The sequence below is a fragment of the Cebidichthys violaceus genome, unplaced genomic scaffold, assembly GCF_023349555.1.
Source record: "Cebidichthys violaceus isolate CVI_PGR_0920_01 unplaced genomic scaffold, fCebVio1.0.p SCAF_10, whole genome shotgun sequence".
Classification (NCBI taxonomy): Eukaryota; Metazoa; Chordata; class Actinopteri; order Perciformes; family Stichaeidae; genus Cebidichthys; species Cebidichthys violaceus.
Genome location: NW_027176263.1, coordinates 311,550 through 332,500, shown reverse-complemented (window position 1 = coordinate 332,500; position 20,951 = coordinate 311,550). Strand labels below are relative to the sequence as shown.

General features: G+C 40.3%; 1 protein-coding gene across 29 annotated transcripts in view; it reads left to right on the top strand.

The window, feature by feature from the left end:
• The window catches only part of LOC137878695 (calcium/calmodulin-dependent protein kinase type II subunit gamma), a 61,827-nt gene that overhangs the window by 25,486 nt on the left and 15,390 nt on the right, over positions 1–20,951 (top strand). For 11 of the 29 annotated variants that reach the window (XM_068719234.1, XM_068719147.1, XM_068719227.1 and 8 more), the window contains exons 4-15: positions 1–24; positions 602–667; positions 3,585–3,657; positions 8,000–8,102; positions 8,677–8,760; positions 8,912–9,006; positions 12,310–12,432; positions 13,167–13,250; positions 13,345–13,387; positions 14,255–14,314; positions 18,009–18,049; positions 18,815–18,847. The exon at positions 1–24 is cut by the window's left edge and continues 31 nt beyond it. In XM_068719234.1, the coding sequence (XP_068575335.1) occupies positions 1–24; positions 602–667; positions 3,585–3,657; positions 8,000–8,102; positions 8,677–8,760; positions 8,912–9,006; positions 12,310–12,432; positions 13,167–13,250; positions 13,345–13,387; positions 14,255–14,314; positions 18,009–18,049; positions 18,815–18,847 (829 nt within the window). The remainder of the gene's footprint in view (positions 25–601; positions 668–3,584; positions 3,658–7,999; positions 8,103–8,676; positions 8,761–8,911; positions 9,007–12,309; positions 12,433–13,166; positions 13,251–13,344; positions 13,388–14,254; positions 14,315–18,008; positions 18,050–18,814; positions 18,848–20,951) is intronic. The other 18 variants (XM_068719249.1, XM_068719172.1, XM_068719242.1 and 15 more) reach the window with 3 other exon arrangements.

The following is a 20,951-nucleotide window of genomic DNA, read 5'->3' as shown; positions in this document are numbered from 1 at the left end:
CTTCCATTACCTTGTTTTTGACCTGTAAGTAAACACACACACACACACACACACACACACACACACACACACACACACACACACACACACACACACACACACGTCACAGGTTGAAGGTGGAATATTGCTCCAGGATGAATTGCTTCACCCAAGCAACAAATAAGTTGACATTTTTATTTTCACCATTCACAGCTGTACAGTATTTGAGCTTTTCCACTGAGCTGCCTTGATGGGAAAGTTCAGTCTACTCTTTAATGAAACCCTATTTTAATTGTAATCGCACAAAGGTGTTCATTGTGTTACCAGTTTTTACGTATTATTATACATTTAATTCCCAGCTTCTCATCTTGTTAACCCCACAAATAGACATGATGGGAACAGTTGAGCCAAGCTTTCTTTTTCATACCGTCAGTTGCTTCAGGAAGAATGAAAGAGAAAACCTGAAGACTATTTTTTTTTTGTTACATCCTCTCCACCCGTTACACATTAACACAGTGCATGATGGATCTATGAGGACGTGTCACCACTAACATCAACATAAATCAACGTCCTTCCTCAAAATGAGAAGAGAACCAACCGCGTCTGTTTGCTTTGTGCGCAGCGTCACTGGAGGGGAGCTGTTTGAGGACATTGTCGCCAGAGAGTATTACAGCGAGGCCGATGCCAGGTACAGTATGTCATCATGCTCACGCGTCAACGCGTCATGTTGCGCAACTAGTCATCTTTTCTGCTTAGGATGTTTTTGTGGCTGACGCAGTAACATTTCAGGCAAGTAGTCGGGTGAAAGTACAAAATGTTTTTCCCATTTTAAATCTGTGTGCTTCAGAAAAAAGAAGCAATGCTTTTGGTTTCTGGCACTTGTCTGAGGTTTATTTTTGACCGTGTGACTCAGGGCTTTTAAATTTAATTCCATTAATAAATAATGACTAAGCTGTCCCCAAGTTTTGAAACATTATTTTGGGCCCGTTGTCAGAAGTTGCAGTTGTTTTTTTGCAGTGCAGCACATTACCTGCGTGGATTGTGCAGACTAAACTTCATCTATTGCTCCTGCAGATTTTTGTTAGACATGTGGCGGTTAGTTTATTGAGCTGAACATTAAAATACAATTACATAAAAATAACTCCACATGAGCAAATAAAAAACATCAGGTCCAAAACGTAAAATTCTGTCAACACATTCATTACCCAACGTCATGTTCGAGCATCTTCAGCCAAGAATGAGAAATATTTTCTTGTCAGGCAGAACTTTGTAAATGATATTATCAGATAATCTTCAATAAAGGTTAGACTTTTTGAATACAGGTGCATATCAAGCTGACACTTCATCAAACGGAGGGATTTGGCCTGTTTGTGTCTGTGCTATTAAAAGCCCTGCCACACCTTGAGAGAGAACAGAAGAGAAGTCCTCTTCAAACACTTTCGTTTTTTAAGCTAATAGGCATCATGCACATGGGTGAACAAAGTAGAAGCATGGGCACTCAAAACTTCTGTCCACCTCTGAGTCAACATGACTCTTGACTTGACTTGACTTTCTTAACTTCATTTGAAAACCGAAAACACAAGTTGTGATCGACCATGGCAGAGTGAAGTCATGCGTTTATTATGTCCATCAAATGTATATAAAGCCAGTTTAAGTGGCACATGTCAATAACGTACATTCCTGTATGAATTGAATATTTGACGAATGAAAAGCACCGACTATTCTCTGATTTTATTAAGAACTTTAGTGCAAAAGATTAGATTTTCTGAGAAACATGAGTTTGTATGTGCATATAAGTTATCATATTGAATTATTGCCCAGTAAAAAACTAGCCTAGGCTGTCAGGCTCTAACTTTTGGTTGTCTAGACTCTAGAGGATGGACACATACACTCTGGACTCTTCTGATATTGATCTCTACATCAAGGACCAACTAAATTAAAGGAAAGAGGAAGTAAAGGCAGGAGAGATATGAGGTATGAGAAGTGCAGACTGGGCATGAGATAAAATGGGAGTAAGGGCAGCAGCAGTAAGTCAGGGCACTGCAGCTGCAGAACCAGGGAGGAGAATGAAACGTGGAATCCAGATTCAGCCTAATAAGTGTTTCTTTTGATTCTGTCTCACAGAGCGAGGACACTCTCCCCAAATCTGTCTCTGTGCACCCTCCTGACCCTGATGTCCCCTTAACTCATGTCAAGTTCAATTTAATATACACATAAATAATAGTGTTTTTTAACTGCGCATCAGACCAGCAAAACTGCTGATATGTAAGCTTAGGACAAGCTTACATAAGAACCCCACACACACACACACACACACACACACACACACACACACACTGCCTCAACAACACACAAACACACACACACACACACACACACACACACACTGCCTCAACAACACACACACACACACACACACACACACACACACACACACACACACACACACACTGCCTCAACAACACACACACACACACACACACACACACACACACACACACACACACACACACACACACACACACACACAGCCTCAACAACACACAAACACACTACCCGCTTCACATCCTTCCACACATCCATTCACATAAAAATTGCACCAAACTTTTCTCCCACACACACCTCTAATCCTCTTGTGCAACAACATGCAGATCAAAAACGGTGTCAGTGTGACATTACAGGGCTCTCGCAAGCTTGTGCATGAGTCATAAATATACCAGTTGTTTTTATTAATGGAGTGTGTCGCAATGAGCGAGAGGGAATTATCTCATGTTGCAAGTCACAGCTGGCATGTCGAAAAAATTGCAGGGATTTGCTCCCATTCAGCCACAAGAGCATTAGTGTCGGGTTATGCTGGAACAGACGTAGTTCATAAGAAGTGTTGTCCGACCGCGTTTTCTAATCAAAAGTGTAGATGGATAAAAGTCAGCAGGCGGATTAAAAAGCCACCCAAAATGAAGATGGATGAGATGCGTTGTTTAAATTTGGAGAAAACGATGCATATTTTCAGACACTAGTGGTGTTGTACTCTGTTGTTCACATGAAAAGGGACAGATATGGTTGTGTAAAAAAAAAAAGAAAAAAAAAAAAAGAAAGCTAGAGAGAGAAATTAAAAACCTGCGTACTTTCTCACCTCCACACACCCAGCCAGAAGAGGCGTGAGGTGGGTGTGAGTGTCGGATTGTCTGTTTTTTTTGGAAAGTTACAGAAACGGTCGGCCACAGCCCCCGCAGTGTCGTCTTTCTTTGCCTTTTCTTGTCTTTTCCATCTTTCCTTGGCCTGTGTCAACATGTCGCTCTCTTTCCAGTACAGAATTCCTCTGTGTTTTTGACCATGCTGGGAAAAGTTGAACATAAGTTGATTTTGGATTTTAGGAAGTCTCTGTTCTGCTTGACCTTTCATGTTGTATAAATAAATAAAAAAACACATTCATCATTCAAAATATACCCAAAGGACCAATAATGAGGACATTGTGTTAAGTTCAAATATTTGAAAATCCTCCCTCAACATGTTACATTCTACTCCTTCAGTCTCTTGTCATCCAGCTGTTGTGGATAAACAGATGTGTCTCTCCTCTGCTTCTAATCCCTCTCTGTCTCCTCCAGCCACTGCATCAATCAGATCCTGGAGAGCGTCAGTCACATCCACCAGCATGACATTGTGCACAGGGACCTCAAGGTGAGTTATCGTACACCGGCGCGGAACGCATTCTAGTTATTGCGCAGAAATAACACGTTGTGACTAAATTGGGCATTTGTGTGGATTAACAATGGGTCTAAACACACACACACACACACACACACACACACACACACACACACACACACACACACACACACACACACACACACACACACACACACACACACACACACACACACACGCTCGCACAGACGTCACAGCATGACGTTAAGAACCCCTTGGCATCATCCATCCCTCTCTTCACCTGATTTTTTTCTATTCCCATCTCCCTCTACGTCTGTGCCCCCTCCCCTCTACCCCCCACTTCTACTCTCGTCCCCTCTCACCTATCCCCCCCCTCCCCCCCTCCTCCTGCGCTGCTGAGGAGTGTGACGAAAGCAGACCAGCTGCTATTAATAGCGGGTCGGTGGATGAGATGACGGCCAGTGACGATTTCCCTCGCAGCAAGACTGTTCACCCCTAACAGAAAGCAGCAGCACTGTGACCTCCTCAGCTGTGTGGGTTCAGTTTAATAATATGCTGAATGAGGACAGGGAAGGGAGCTGAGATTGAAACACCTGGATAATTGCACCAGATTTATTTTACGACCAGTCCTTTGCTTTCATAGTCAACTTAACAATCTGGTCTATTACTTTTATGTGACAGTGCAAAATGAAACCATTATTCTAGGGTAAGTAAGACAAACGTAATTGGAAAATAAACAATTAGGTTTTGTGTGTGAGTGGGGTAAATGGACTTGTATTGCTTTTCATTGATTTTTAGCTTGCATGTGGATCTCGGTATCAAATGAAGTTGGACAGGGAAGAGTTTTAAAAAGACGATTATGATGACAGATGACAGACAGAGGACAGAAATGAATTATCGGTACATTAATTGTTAATGTACAACTCAGTTCTCATCGGGATCACAAAGTTTCTAAAAATACTAAATATGCCAGGTTGAATTTGGGGAAAGTGTCTGCAAGACATCTGGAATATTTCCCATTGATGAAATGAAGCAGCATAAAAACATTAAATTGATATATTCATGGATTCTATGATATATTTTACTCAGTTTAAATATTATGATACATAACATTATATTGCATGCATTAGGCAAATATTTTTGCCCAAATCCCACTTACAGTAAGTGCATTATTTCTGCGATGGCTTCAATGAAGAGCTGGAACAGGCGGATACAGAATATATATCAAAACTCTGAGACAGAGTGGAATAAGTTGATTTTCCAATTTTAAACCTGCAATAACTTGTAAACTCTGTTTTGTGTCTCACCGCTTTCATCGACCTGGTTTTCCAGCAGCACCAGGCAGCTGTTTCCAGTGAAAAAGCTCTAATAAATTAGCGGTCCATTACCTGTCCAGCACCAAATAACAAAGTTAGCGACTAGCTGGTGAACGTGCTGAGGCAGCAAACCAGATATTCAATTCAAATGAATGCTAATGTTTCTCTGTAAAAAGGCAACTATTGGCTAACATGTTAGCCACCGCAACTTTATAAATTATTTCATGTCAATGTTGTGTTTACAGCTAGGCTAAAAACAAATCAATTGTTGCTGCTTAAGGCTTTAATTTCTCTGAGAAGGATTCTTAGTTACACAACAAACCCTCCAATCATCTCACGGCTAAAAAGAAAACACCATCCTCGGGAGACCAAAAGTCACATCTGTATTGGAGCCATAAAATTACTAATAATGCTAGCAACGAGGGATGTGACCTCACACACACACACACACACACACACACACACACACACACACACACAGACATCATATTTTTGCCTCTCTGTCATCTTGGGAGGGCCACTCACTGGGGGGGGTAAAAACAAGAATTAGAGAGAAAGAGTTGAGCGCTGTTGGCTGATGGCAGGCTGAGTTGCCATGGTAACTGTAGGGTGAGGTCACCCGGCTGCTGCAGTGCCAGCGTAGGGACTCATTATGCCACCTCCCATCTATCTGTCTCTATCTGTCTCTCTCTTTTCTTCTGTTGCTTTCACTCCAGCTCACTGTCCCTGTGCAGTTCCCCCCTTTCTTTTTTTCCTCTCTCTTTCCTATTGTTTCAGCTTGGTTGATGGGAGGGATGATAGAAGGGAGGGATGATAGAAGCGAGGGATGGATACACCGATAACTAGATGGGGAGAGAGAGAGAGAGAGAGAGAGAGAGAGAGAGAGAGAGAGAGAGAGAGAGAGAGAGAGAGAGAGAGAGAGAGAGAGAGAGAGAGAGAGAGAGAGAGAGAGAGAGAGAGAGAGAGAGATGAGAAGAAACAGACTGTAGGCACAAAGACCTTGTCAGCATTTGAGGCGATGAGGACGGCTAACCACTGCAAAGACTTTTGCCCTCAAGACACACACAGCACAGATAGGTTCACCACCTTGGTAAAGAAAAATGTCTGTTTTCTATATACACCCCATCTTACGCCTGGAATTTTCACCTGGAGGGTTACATTATTTCGATTTTAATTTAGGGAGGAAGAGCTGGCAGACGAACGAGGTCCAAGGTCTAGGGGAGCAATGCAGGATGCTCTCAATAAGGCGACAGCCAAGGCCATCCGTAAGCCCTTCTAACTAGGCTAATTACTTATACCGTAAGAAGTCATTATTACCGGAGGAGAAGCTGACAAGCAGCAGCTCGGCCCCCGCAGTCGGTCGCGTGATCCTCGTCTTGCACGTCATCCCTCGATGGCATAGCCGGTAGATAAGAAGTGGGCCTAGTCATTTGGTGGACTTTTGGGTTTTGAAGCCTCGAGTTCGACATTTTTTGGCCGCCGTTTTATTGACTTTTCGCAACCAGTGGAAGGAAGTGACCATCTTTGGACTGGGGAGGAGTGACATAGAGACGCCGTATATGGCCGTTGTGACCTGTCAATCACAAGGTAGCCCCGCCCTAAAGCATACTCTGCTTTATAGTCTGTTTGACTCTAAATGGATCATAATTTACTAAATGAACATCATGCTGTATTGAACAAGACTTGAAACTAGAGATTGAGATCATAAATTCATATTTACAATGTTTACTGAGGTAATAAATCAAGTGTGAAGTAGAGTCATTTTCTTATAGACTTCTATACAATCTGACTTATTTTTGCAACCAGAGGAGTCACTCCCTGCTGGTGCCTTCCAACCTTCAGAACCCGATGTTGCCGCTTGCTCAATAGTCTCCCCAGATGAAACTGCTGTTTGGGCTCTGCTTTTTCTTATGTCTTCTTTACAGAGGAAGGGGTCATCTGTTGCCTTTTAGACAGGCAGCCTAAGAGGAGGCGGAGTCGGGTGACCTTTCAGCTTGCATTTACATCTGGCTGAGAGACAATCGTAGTGGGAGCCAGACCATCCCCACTTTTTAAATGCTGAAAATGATGGCGGGCGAAGTCCAAAAACACAAAAGCTGAAGTAGCTTTCAGGAACATTGATCATATCTCAAAAGGGACCTTGACAGAAATATTAACGTCCATGATTTCCCGTACAGCATTCCCCCCCCTTTTATTATTAAAATGTTCATGCATGTGATAACATTTAAAGCCTGTGAGGCTGTATGGTTAATGTGGACATACTGTTACAACTATCTGTCAAACCCAGGGCCTTCTTGCTGTGCGGAGAATAAACTGGCCAACCCTACATGATGTTGGAAAACCTAAATCGGGTAAATCGGCTGTGCAGTGCAACTATATCAGTAACTGACGCATTTCCTCAATTTCTTCTTCCTCTCACCTCAAGTGACATGATATAAAGAGATGCAAATGAGGAAGATGAGGAAGCAGCTAAGAAATCATGGTTAATATGTCCTTTAGCAGCCAAGACGGCGAACTCGCAGTAAATGTCTTTTGCATGACTGCGTGATCAGAAGGACAGTGTCAAACACGCCGTGTCAGATTCAGTGACAGCTGACTGAAAAGGTCTTTCCTTTGGGGGAAGCCTTTGTGGCCTGCTTGACCGAATCATGCCTCATTACTACTGTCTGTCATTGAGCTCCTGCAGCTCATCCAGTCATGCGGACACATGGGACATTTCCTGAAGGAGGGTTCATGCTTATCTCTTTTGCCCTTAATATAATTATTTAGTTGTCCCTATCTTTGCTCATATCTTTGCTCAAACTTATTTTCCTATGCAAACAATATTTGACAACCTGTTCTTATTAAATGACTTGTCTTTCTGAATTTCTCTGAATATTGAAGATCCTTTGGGGTTTTTTGAGTGTTGGCTTGAAAATAATTTAAATGAACTTGTGATGGATTTTGTCTGTTTGACATTTTACAGACAAACTAACAAAGGTTGCAGCCTGAGTGAAAACACCTCTCCCTAAAGAACTGTTTATCTCTGTGTGTCGCAGCCAGAGAACCTGCTGCTGGCCAGTAAGATGAAGGGAGCCGCGGTGAAGCTTGCAGACTTCGGTCTTGCCATCGAGGTGCAGGGAGACCAACAGGCATGGTTTGGTAAGAAATAACACTTAAATCAAATGTGACCTTATTATCTGTAATTATTCCACACAGTGTTTGCTTCATTATCACTGCTTGTGAAATAAGGAAGTATTAAATTAGTGTCGAGCCACAGTTTGTTTCAGTACAGTATGATAATAATAAAATACTCTTTTATATACTTTTTATTACTGTACAAGAGAACGTAAGCAATAAGACCATACAGTCAAGAGAAAGTAGTTTGTGTCTTTTTAAACTAAATGTGGTGTTTGTAGTTTAGTTATATTAAGATATTAATATTAGTTTTACATTCAAAACAGCAATAGATACAAGATAGTACTGTATTTTATTTAGTTTAAAAAGATACATCAAGAGGAATATAAGTAATGTTGACCTAATTTAATTAGTTTTTCTAAAACACTCGTACACAGATGTTTAAGCTTTTTGTAACCCTCGATACAAAGATCAGAAAGGCTTATGAACCCATAATCTTGCTCAAATCATGCAGTCATCAGAGAGAATACTGTGTATCCTTATTGCGGTGCAATTACATAGACCGATTTCACACAAGCCTCTTTGTTTTTATTTTCAGGTTTTGCAGGAACTCCAGGCTATCTGTCCCCAGAGGTGTTGAGAAAGGACCCGTACGGCAAGCCGGTGGACATATGGGCGTGTGGTCAGTTAGTCCACTTCCTGTCTGTTCGCTAATGTTCATTAGTATGATCATGCATTTTACATGTTTTTAGTATAAGTTTTATAGACAGGATGTTCATATATTGTGTGTGTGTGTGTGTGTGTGTGTGTGTGTGTGTGTGTGTGTGTGTCAGGTGTGATCCTGTACATCTTGTTGGTGGGCTACCCTCCCTTCTGGGACGAGGACCAACACAAACTGTACCAACAGATCAAGGCCGGTGCATATGACGTGAGTACTTCCCTCTTATGATCATGTAGTTTCCTTCTAATATGTCTGGAAACCATTAACATGACCATGATGCAGAATAGTTCAGTGTAGTGTTGTACAAATGCACATTACACTGTCTTTGTCATTACAACAGGTAAATATAGAGAAGTTTTGAGTTTGCATTAACTGGGTAACCGGGGGAATTGGTAAAAAAGGCTCCGGTTTCCTTCCACCACTAAGATGAAGGCCACTATTTGAGAATTTACAGTAATCATTTCACCCATTAATAATTAAAAAATATTGATTAGTGCAGCTTTGATAAATGCCCTTCCTCCATGGAGCTCATATTTGCGGGCTCATCCCAGGTCGGCTGATTGAGTGTGTATTTTGTAAATGGATCCATGCAGATGAGAGCTGAGGTTCGTCGCGCTCCATCTGTGTTCATTAAACTTGAATTCTAATACATAATCTGAATCATAATTTATTTGAATGGGAAAACAAGTGCAAAGCCTCGAGATACAGGACACCTTCAGTTCAAGTCTCATCAAATGACACGCAATTTCTGTCGTGCAAGTCATTTAGAAATTACATTTTAGTTTTTAATTGTTTGCTACTTATTGCATGATTTTCATTGAGCTGTAGGAATAAGTGATACACTATGACAGAGCGACAGGCTTATTTATCAGATCTTGTCATAGTCCTCTGGGAGATAGGAATTTATTAGCCGTATTAATTTCCATAATTGGAAGCAACCACATCTAATGAATGTGCATAATATGAGCAGCATTGATATGAAGTGACTGTGACAAGCACTCGTAATAATAATGTGAACTTCTTCAGCATCGTCACTGTCACTTTTCTTTCTTTTTGTCAGTAATTGACAACTGATACCGTAATGTTTGAAATAGATGTCTCTTGACACCTTGCTTTGATTTTTAGTAGTGACCATGTTTTCTGGCACTTTATGCTACTTGAATGGGGCGATGAGGGCGGCAGGTGTAGATTTGAAAACTCCACCTGTTAATGACTCAATGAATGTTTTTTTAATTTTTGTGTCTTAACATTGGCGTGACCCATCAAAGAGACAAATCCTTGCACCATTCCACAAAAAGCAAATTAATTCAAATTTGTGCATTGTAAACAGACTATGAGGACAACTAGAGACCATCTTGAGATTAGATCACAACGGCCGCGACGTTAAATCAGGCCAGGGGCGTAATGTAAGCGTGGAAATGGCCCCTTCCTACTTCCAGCGCCCTTGCTCGGAATACACCCATCATTTTGATCTCAACTACAACACCTGTAAAGTTTCGTGACTGGGTCTTGCGCGGTTGCGACTGTATCGCGTTGATGAAATCTGTCCACAAACAGACCGACAGACATATAAACACCTGGCAAAGTGGTCAAAACTGCTTCTGTGATACAGTAGGTGATGATGACTCAAGTTTAAAACAATACCAGCATCGCTGTCGCTGCTGATAATAAAGCTACTGTACTTACAAAAGACATTTTTTTACAAATGCGTGTTGTGGTTCTCAAAGAGTTTTCGGTCACACTCTGCGTGTATTCAGGTTTACTCAACATCATGAAATTATGATAGGATTTTTTTTTCTGCATAATTATCAGTTAATCAGGAATCAATACATATTCATTGGAAGCGAAAAGGAGACAGTAGATAATAAGAAAACTCAAAGATGCTAAATGGCAGTCAGCAGTTCAAAGAGGTAATTGCTGTCAAATGCTGAAAAAAAAGTTCAAATTCAAGTTCATGAATGCAAACCAAAACTCTCTGCTATTTGTTTGCTTTACAGTAATAATGATGTTAATCTAATAATCGTGTATTAGTTATCTACTAGTGTGTATTTAATGCTTCATACTTTTCGTCACCACAACCTTCCTTGTGGTTTGTGTAAATCTACCTGATCTGTTGAGGCGGAGGATTTTCCTGCAAAACTGACATTAGCAAATTGCGTGATGTTAGTACCTCTGTTAACATGTCTTCTGCTGTTATTTGCGTGATGTTAGTACCTCTGTTAACAGTTGTTCTGCTGTTATTTGCGTGATGTTTGTACCTCTGTTAACATGTCTTCTGCTGTTATTTGCGTGATGTTAGTACCTCTGTTAACAGTTGTTCTGCTGTTATTTGCGTGATGTTTGTACCTCTGTTAACATGTCTTCTGCTGTTATTTGCGTGATGTTAGTACCTCTGTTAACAGTTGTTCTGCTGTTATTTGCGTGAGGTTAGTACCTCTGTTAACATGTCTTCTGCTGTTATTTGCGTGATGTTAGTACCTCTGTTAACATGTCTTCTGCCGTTATTTGCGTGATGTTAGTACCTCTGTTAACATGTCTTCTGCTGTTATTTGCGTGATGTTAGTACCTCTGTTAACATGTCTTCTGCTGTTATTTGCGTGATGTTAGTACCTCTGTTAACAGTTCTTCTGCTGTTATTTGCATGACGTTAGTATCTCTGTTAACAGTTGTTCTGCTGTTATTTGCGTGATGTTAGTACCTCTGTTAACATGTCTTCTGCTGTTATTTGCGTGATGTTAGTACCTCTGTTAACATGTCTTCTGCTGTTATTTGCGTGATGTTAGTACCTCTGTTAACAGTTCTTCTGCTGTTATTTGCATGACGTTAGTATCTCTGTTAACAGTTGTTCTGCTGTTATTTGCGTGATGTTAGTACCTCTGTTAACATGTCTTCTGCTGTTATTTGCGTGATGTTAGTACCTCTGTTAACAGTTTTTCTGCTGTTATTTGCGTGACGTTAGTACCTCTGTTAACATGTCTTCTGCTGTTATTTGCGTGATGTTTGTACCTCTGTTAACATGTCTTCTGCTGTTATTTGCGCGATGCTTCACTAAATGCATGCAACGAGGAAAGAGAGAAGCACCTTGCAAACACTCGCACATTCAGAGTATTTTATTAAATATACTCTTTTTTTCAGATCAACATATAAAGGGCAACGTGAGAAAAGTGCATTTCAATTTCCATTTCTTTTAACCCACATAACTGACAGAGCCACTCTGGGCTAAATACCACAATAAGGTCCAGTCTCCAGATGTGGTGGTAAAATACTCCTGTTGATACATGCTCCTCCTCTCTGCTTTACTTCCTGGTGTTTTAGCACATTTTACAGATACAAGGCTCCAGAGGCTCTGCAAACTCACATTTCTTATGAATTAAACACAAAAAAATATATATAATGCATTTGCATATGCATGCGTGTTTGGCCAGTTGTCAAGCCAGAAGGATAAAACGTTCAATGACGGCATAAGAACAGTGATATACGCTCGTAACATTTCTCTTTGATCTCTTTCAGTTTCCTTCTCCAGAGTGGGACACAGTGACCCCCGAGGCCAAGAATCTGATCAATCAGATGTTAACGATTAACCCTGCCAAGAGGATCACTGCCGACCAGGCCATCAAGCATCCCTGGGTCTGCGTAAGTCACACCCGTCGTCTTCAAAAGAAACCTTTTCCAGCATGTAAAAAACACACTGGTTTAGATGTTCCTGCCTCACAGAGTTGCATTGTGAAACATGTTGGGCATTTCATTTTTGGCATTGCTTTACAAAACAAAAGCACCATCACATCTAATAGGCTAGTGTTAGAATCATGGACTGCTAAACACAAAGGCCTACATTGTGTCCTCGAGCAGAATTAGTAGTTTTGAGTTGAGTGAAACTCACTTTAAGCCCTCAGGTCATTTATCTCACACACAGCTTTAGACAACATTTGGATGAAAGTAAAACGTAAGACCATGACCACAGAGATGTGTGGTTGAGATTGGCTGACAGGTCTCCATTAAACTCAATAAACAAATGGAGAAGTATAGTGGGAGAGGCTGCTGGCTCTGGATGTACTCTCTCACACACATCTTCTTCTTTTAATGATTTGCTCAGTATTACTCAAAATAGAGTAGTGGGTCTCCAGAAGCCAAAGTAGAAAAGTAGATGATCTTGGTATAGACAAAAAAAATATAGTAGTGGGAGGCGTCCTAATATAGAAAATAATCGACTTGGCTGAAGAAACAGGATGCACAACTTTGCGCTCTTTTATAGGACCCCTTGTCACTTGGAATCTATTATAAAGGAGTGAAATCAGTGTGTTCTCATCTACATTGACATGGTGACACATTGAAGTTAATCCATAACGTTGTCTCTCTTCTACATACAGCAACGCTCCACTGTGGCCTCCATGATGCACCGTCAAGAGACTGTGGAGTGTCTGCGCAAGTTCAACGCCCGACGAAAACTTAAAGTGAGTATGGACACACACACACACACACACACACACACACACACACGTCCACCTTACACAAATCCTTATGCTGTTTATTTTTGTGTCTCTCTAGGGAGCTATCCTCACAACAATGCTGGTGTCCAGGAACTTTTCAGGTGAGCCTTGGAAGTGATACTAATCAAAATCAACAATCTTAATGTGCCGATAGACTTCAGGTCCTGATGCTGTTGATGATTCATATTTGAATGAAGCCGTACAAACAAGGACCCTGATTTAGAGAAACTGAGCACTTTTGTCACAGAAAAGAAATCTCTTTTGTCATTATATTTAATAATAATAGTGATAGTGATGTGTGAGCTTTATAGGTAATTACTTATTCCTCATCTGAGATCTCATTGAGGCCAAATACGTCGCTGTTGTTCTTCTACTGTTCTCTAAATAGTATATTTTTATTCTTGTTCACGTTTGCTCGTTGGCTCGGTCTGCTGTTTTGATTTTGCACTTCAGGGGTTTGGCTTGGATTTCCTCCTCGTAAGCAGTTTGGTGATCGAAACACAGTTCACTTTTGATCGAACACCCAATTTGTAGGCTAGACAGTGGCCTCGCAAGCTAATGCTTCAATGCTGCTGGCCCTGTGTTTATATGCATTCGCATTAGTAAAGCAGCTCCCGTGGATCACAGCCAACTACTTTCTACTGGTCGAGATTGATCTTAACTGAAGAAAGCAGGCGAGCCAGACCTCTAAAATGCTTTATACATAACTGCAGGCATGTTTATCAATGCGTGTCAAAGGAAATAAGAGAAGATTTCCCATCTGATCCTTATAGACAGGTATTAGGTATCAGAGAGAATCTGGTCTTCAGTCTGCTCGTATGACACTTTCTGGAAACCCATGTTTTGTCATTCTTCTGTAAAAGTTAATCAAACTTTAAGAAATCCAGAAAATAAAAAAAGGCTGTCAGGCTTCAGTGAGGCTCTCGTTCCACCTGTGCCTCCGCATTGAATCCCTCTCTGTCCAATAGTGGGACGGCAGCATACCAGCCCTGCCGCTACCACCAGCACGGCCGCAATGGCACAGGAAGGTACGTCTGCTTGAGGGGGCGTTGGTGTCGGCTACTGCCAACTTTGTACTCGGGCTGTTGGCATGTGGCCTGGGCTGCTTGAACCCCTCCACCTGCTGCCTGCTGCCTGCACACTGATGAACCACTTCTGAATGGTCGTCATTGCACTGGGGCATCTTAACACACACACACACACACACACACACACACACACACACACACACACACACACAAACGCACAAACGCACACAAACATGTAAATAAAAAGACAACAAGCAAAGCTCAGCTCTTGACCTCCCCAGTACTGCTGCGTGTCTTGATGCTTTAATGAACGGAGCCCCTCTCATGGACTGGCTATTTAATTTCCTCTGTGGAAATCAACAGCCATTTAACTGACACCCAGCATGACCCTCTGGCATCCCTCCAACTACCGCAGCTGCCACCCAGCAAAGCTCGGTTTACACATCTCTGCATTAACACAACTTGTGGATGCTGCATATCTTTTTCCTCTGCAGCATAAACATTTAACCTTTTTATAATACAAATACAAAATACAGACCCGCCAGCCTATCCACAGTACTCGGCTGATGCCCAGTCGATGCCTGCCTGTGCTCGCTGCAACCTTCCCTCCGCATGGCTCAGGCCCTAACAGCCAGCCAAGCATGTTTATGAGCGTATAGCACAGCACAGAATGCCAACCTGCATGGGAAGCTGCATAAACAGAATGCACAGTGTCCTTTGTTATCTATTCCTCTTTGTCTCCTCTCCCCTGCCTGCTCTGTTTTATTTGTGTGAAGAGAGCCTAAAGGCGTCAGTATGCTTCAAACTTTGTAGGATCACCAAACGGACTCTAAAAACCACCTCCCCTCAGAGCTTTCTGACGTTTAATTTATGGGGGCTGCATCCAATATTTGTTACTTTCTGAAGAGGTCAAAACTTCAGCAACACTTGGTATAAAAAACAAACTTTATTTTTGGCTTGTGGATCTTCCATTTTATCTAAGATAAGGACTTTTGTAGCAGTAAGATTACATCAATTCCTTGTATGGTCATGCTAACATTGACTATAAATCCACATTCTAAAACTGACATTAAAAACATATTTCACATTTATGTCACCTTTTTCACACCTGTTGAGTTTGCACGTCTGCTGATAAAGGAGATTGCTTTACCCAAAATTGTAGTGTGGCACACTTTCACAAACATTTGACACTATTTGTTATATTGTATATTCATTGTTAGAGTCTTAAAAATGTCAAAGCTAGGATGAAATAATATTAGAGTGATGAGATACATTTATAAAAATACACAAATGGAGGATTTGGAAATATTAAAGTGCTTATAAAACACCAATAAACATTTGAGATGTCCTCTTTTATTTAAATACACTTCCAAATAGCTTCTTTTTTTCTGAGAAAATTGACATTATTACCTCTTTGGCTGGGCTTTACAACTTTTATGCCTATCTTAAAGAAAGAAAAGAGGAATGAAATGTGAAGATTCAATGAAATATTCCCATTAGTTAGATGGCACAACCACGTCCCATTGAGCCATACTGTGATTATTCATCGGTGTCGTCCCTCTACTGAGGCAGGCTTCCAGCCGTCGTACAGACTACATCGATTGAAGCATACTGAACCCTTTATAGGTGATTGTCAGTCACGTGACAGGGCGAGCTGCTTGCTTAAAGGCCGCTCATTCAGGAATTAGGGTTTCGATTGACAAGTGGATGCTACTCCGATAAGTTGTTAATAACGGATTCATCTTGTGACTTGATCACAATTGTTAAATTTTTTTTTTTTTTTACGGAGTTACATACAACGTAAAATGTAAGAACTTGGTTTTGAATTTGCAGCGATGATGTCCTGAACTTGAAGGTTTCTGCTCAGTTTGATAACTGTTGTGAATGCATTCCTCGGCTTCCTGTTACGATAAAGACTTTGAAGTGGATGCTGCATGTTTTTAAGCCACCGTCATCGCATGAACCCACCACCTCTGTGAAAACGATTTAAAGAATGCCATTTAACACACAGTGAAAGCCTGACGGGTGTTTGTGCCAGTTGTCATCTTCAGTTTTCAGTTTTGTTTTCCATTCAGATGTTGAGATGCGGGTATTAAATACATTACTGTTTTCTTGCCTTCTTCATTGCCCTCCTTCTTACTTTATAAATGGAAGGTAAGGGAGGATCATTGGAACATGACACAAAAATTGGGTGTTTATACAATAATTTGTGTGCTTATTCTTAATCTATGTTTGTGTGCATGTTTGTATTCAGTTGTGTGTTGGTTTCCTTGATATGTAATAATATGTATAACTGGTCAGACATTCAGTTGCATGCACTTGCTATAATGTCAATGTAGGCTAACAGACAGTAAAACATGAACTGGTTAGATTACAGTGGGTGGCGTTTGATATGTCAACAGTTTGAATGTTTGTCGACTTTCTTTTTCTAACTGCCACTTTTCACAAAGTCCTTCATTTGACCAGTGTTGGCTGTATCACGTTAAAATGAATGAATTTATTGCAGTGAGATAGAAGCACCTCATGGGTTCAGCAAGTAACTAAGTCACTCTTTTAATTCATTCATATTTTCTCCCTTGAGAAGTTCAGGATGAACCCTGAACCAAGATCAGTTTATCACTTCTCTTATGTTGTGTTCTTTATGGAGCGGTGCTGAAATGGATGTTGGTGTTTTGTGGGCAAAGGGGCTGCTTTCTGAATGTTTACTGTTCTAACTGCTCCCAAAAGTGTTGATTGTATGGAGGATGATTTTACCCGAAAAGAACGTTCAAATAGAAAACTTTTAAGTTTTTTGTTGATTACAACCATGAAAATGTTTGGCTAAATAAATGTTCATAAAAAGAGAAAGTAAAGTAAAGTAAAGGGAAGGGGAAGGTCCTCGTGGTAAAATAGGAATATGAGATAATAGGTCAAATTATTAGATTGAACATTTTAGGAAATCCAAACTCATGATTTTGACCTAGTATCACATCATTTTAACTTACTAGCTCATATTTTTTCACTTGTATGTTGATAATGTAATGTTGAATTTTTTTTTATGTACAAGTTCTCTCTTGTAGGTCTAGTAAAGTGCAAGGATTATCTTATTAACACGTCACAAAGTGCTCCATATTACAATTTTGACTTTCCACAGTAACTCAAACATTGTTCTCAGTATTTTTTTTACAAATTCTATTTTACATAGTTTTTGTTTTTTTTCTTCTCTTTTTTGGTGGATTTCTGATTCCATACAAAACATCAACAATCTCTTAAAATAAAGTTGTGGGAGTTGGGGGGTTTTATTGGCTCTATAACTAAATCAGCGTGTGTGTGTGTGTGTGTGTGTGTGTGTGTGTGTGTGTGTGTGTGTGTGTGTGTGTGTGTGTGTGTGTGTGTGTGTGTGTGTGTGTGTGTGTGTGTGTGTGTGTACAAACCAAAAAATACAAGGAAAAAGGGGAAAAAAAACAAACATGAATTTGCTCCAAAGCAGTTATTTTAATTGTAATAATAGAATGGTTTTTTTTCCCATTTTCAGTTTGCTATTTATCTATACAGTGGTGCAGAAACAATATGTGAAATCCGGTGGACACTTCACCTGATAAATGTTTATTGGCCCATTATTTAGCTTTAGTTTGTCCTGCTGACTGAGCGATCTCTCTGTTTGTTGGACTCTTCTCACACTGTGTCCTTACTGTCTTGTCTCTCTTTCTTTCAGCATGCAAAACCTTACTAAACAAAAAGTCGGACGGTGTGAAGGTAAGTTTTCTGACCCGTGAGGGTTTTATTGACTTTACTGCTCCTGTCTCTCTCTTTCTGTCTTCTGCTGTCCCTCTTTTTGTCTGTCACTAATAACATGTATCTTTGATATTATTAGCATGTGGAAAAGCATTATGTTCTTTTAGTTGATTACCTTTGTGCTCTGGTGCTCCATTGTTTAAGATTCTTGTGTTTTAGGGAAAAGGATTGATAAGAATAAAGGTGGGGCACAGGTAATACAGATGTGAAAGTAAGGGAGATAAAAAGACCGGTAGGCTTTTAAAATGCTGTTTGTTTTCTACCGCCAGGTTTTCTTTGATTCACAGCGATTTGAGCAACCATCGCGTCTTGGTGGTCACTTTGTTTTAAGCGACGGTCAGCGTCATGCATGCAGTGAAGCGCCATGATCAACAAGGGCCAAAATAAAATTCCCAGTACATACAGTAACTTAAACAATAACTAAATCTCCAAAACATTCTACGAATAAACTGCACCTCCAATGATTTAAATCCTTTAGGTCTCATTTAAATATTAACTGCCTCTATTGTTTTTGCAGCTGATTCTTTTTTTTCTTCTTCTTCTGCTGAAGCCCTCTTAGTATCCCGTTGTCTCATCTTTGTTCCTGTGTAAGCTTGTGCAGCTGTTTTGTTTTTCTCTCTTTCTGGGATCAATCTGGCAGCTTCACTTTTTTACTATTTTGACGAGTTCCTTGTTTCCCGATGACCCCTTATTCTTTTCCTCCTCCTTTCCATTGCTGTCTGTCAGAAAAGGAAGTCCAGCTCGAGTGTTTGTTTGATGGTGAGATCGGCTCTGTCGTTTTCGTTCATTTTTCATTCTTTGTCTCTCTTCGTCTTTTCGAGGCTTTATTCCCCCCTTCGGTACTCCCTCTCTCCTCTCTGTTTCATCTGCTTCTTCTTTTCTCCTTCTGGGCAGAGATGTATGAGGCTTTTGGTCTTGTTCGATTTCTGTTGGATTTCCTAACTCCATCCAACATCCCTGCATCCCCTTCTGCCATAAGTGCCACCAAAACCATTGCAGCTCCTGACAAATAACACACACACACACACACACACACACACACACACACACACACACACACACACACACACACACACACACACACACTCTCACCGCATTCCAGTTTTCTTCTTCTGATGTCTAAGCGTTTTGGCTTACTTACCAACATCCCTGACCATCACAGGACTGAGAGTCATTTTAATCACTGTAAACATCAATATACAATCATTTTCCCTGTTTTCAATTATTGTATATTCATTGTACCCTCATTATTTTTCATTGAGAACTTTTTTTTTTCTCCCCCTACCTGTAAATAGAACGTCTGCAGATAATCCACACCTTAAATTACTAACAGTTCAGGACTGATATACAGATTAAGTGATGTAGACAAAATAACAAGGTCAAATACATTTAAATTTTAAGATCATTTTAGTATTTCCTTAGTAGTTTGGTCTATTTATCTTATCTAACTGATTAGTTACACTTTTAGTTTAATGTATTTTCATTGTACTGCTAGAAATATAAGCCTATAAACAGTACGGTTTGGTATCTGATACAATACACACAGTTTCAGTTCTGCTACCAAAATGATACTTTCGATAACTTACTTTGAGAAATATGTTTTTTTGCTGTTGTACAAAACCCTTTTTTATTTAACAAAAGAAGCCAAACCTCTCCAATATGAAATGTTGTCTAAACGGAAGCAGCCATACAGGAACTACCTAAATATAATGTAGTCTAAAATGGATCGAATTTTGATTTAAATCAAGCGATGTGCGAAAACATTGAGGTTTGATGCTTAGCCCTAGTAAACTGCTGTTCTGAACTTTGTAATTCTGGTTCAACACCATTTTTGGGGGCTGTAGGGGAAAACTTTTCACACACAAGCAGCTTTGTTTCAACAGCACTGAAATAATACTCAATAGTTACCAAGTATGAATGTGTGTCAGTGGATAAGACAAAGTATGTGTCCTTTTCCTGAGGCAATGAATACCATAAAAGAGCCGAACAAGCTTGCATGTCAAATCCTGAAACGGTTCTCTCTAACCCTGTATAACAAAATATCAAGGCCATAGAAAATGAGCAACACTAACAAAGTCTTAGTAGTTGCCTCATAATGCTGATGATCACTGCATATTTGTACTTCTTGAAGTAGTGTGCCGTGTCGGCCTCAGTGTTGCGCATTAGATTTTCTGTTAGAAGATGTTCCTAGTGAGACCACAGGGGTATTCGCTCGTCTGAGAGTGTTAGATAAACAGCTGAAAAACCTCCCAGGGCTCTGCTCTTAACCTTTCATTTACCATTCGTCCACCTCTTAACTTTCCTGTTGGAAATACTGATTTGCATTCAAGAAGCTCTTCTTTCTCCTTCCCCGGCAGTTAGCCTGAGGATGAAGGGAAGGTCCAGCTCAAAGTGTTTTTCTTCTTCACCTCACACATCCCGTTTTTAATCCGTAGCTACAATCCACACCTCTGTTGTGCAGCTGAACCGCTATCCTGGCTTGCCGGTTCCAACAGCACAAGACAAAAATAATTGTTTGAGTGAGCAAGAAATATAATAATACAGGTGTACTCCCGAATTTAGTATTGCACTCCAAAAACACTACCACTTTCACAGGCTTTGTATAATAATAATAATAATAATAATAATAATACGAACAATGAGCAGTAAATTGACCTTTACGTGTAAAATCTGTGAAGTTCCCCTTTAATACATAAACATTTTTTTGCAATTATTGTGCGTATGAGGTCATTTTTGTTTTGGTTCTCATAAAGTATTGCATGAATTACATAAATCAGCACAGTACTTTACTTACACCCATTGCAAATACATCTCAATACCTTCAAATGTACTTACAAACATGTCTTTCATTAAATCCATTTAT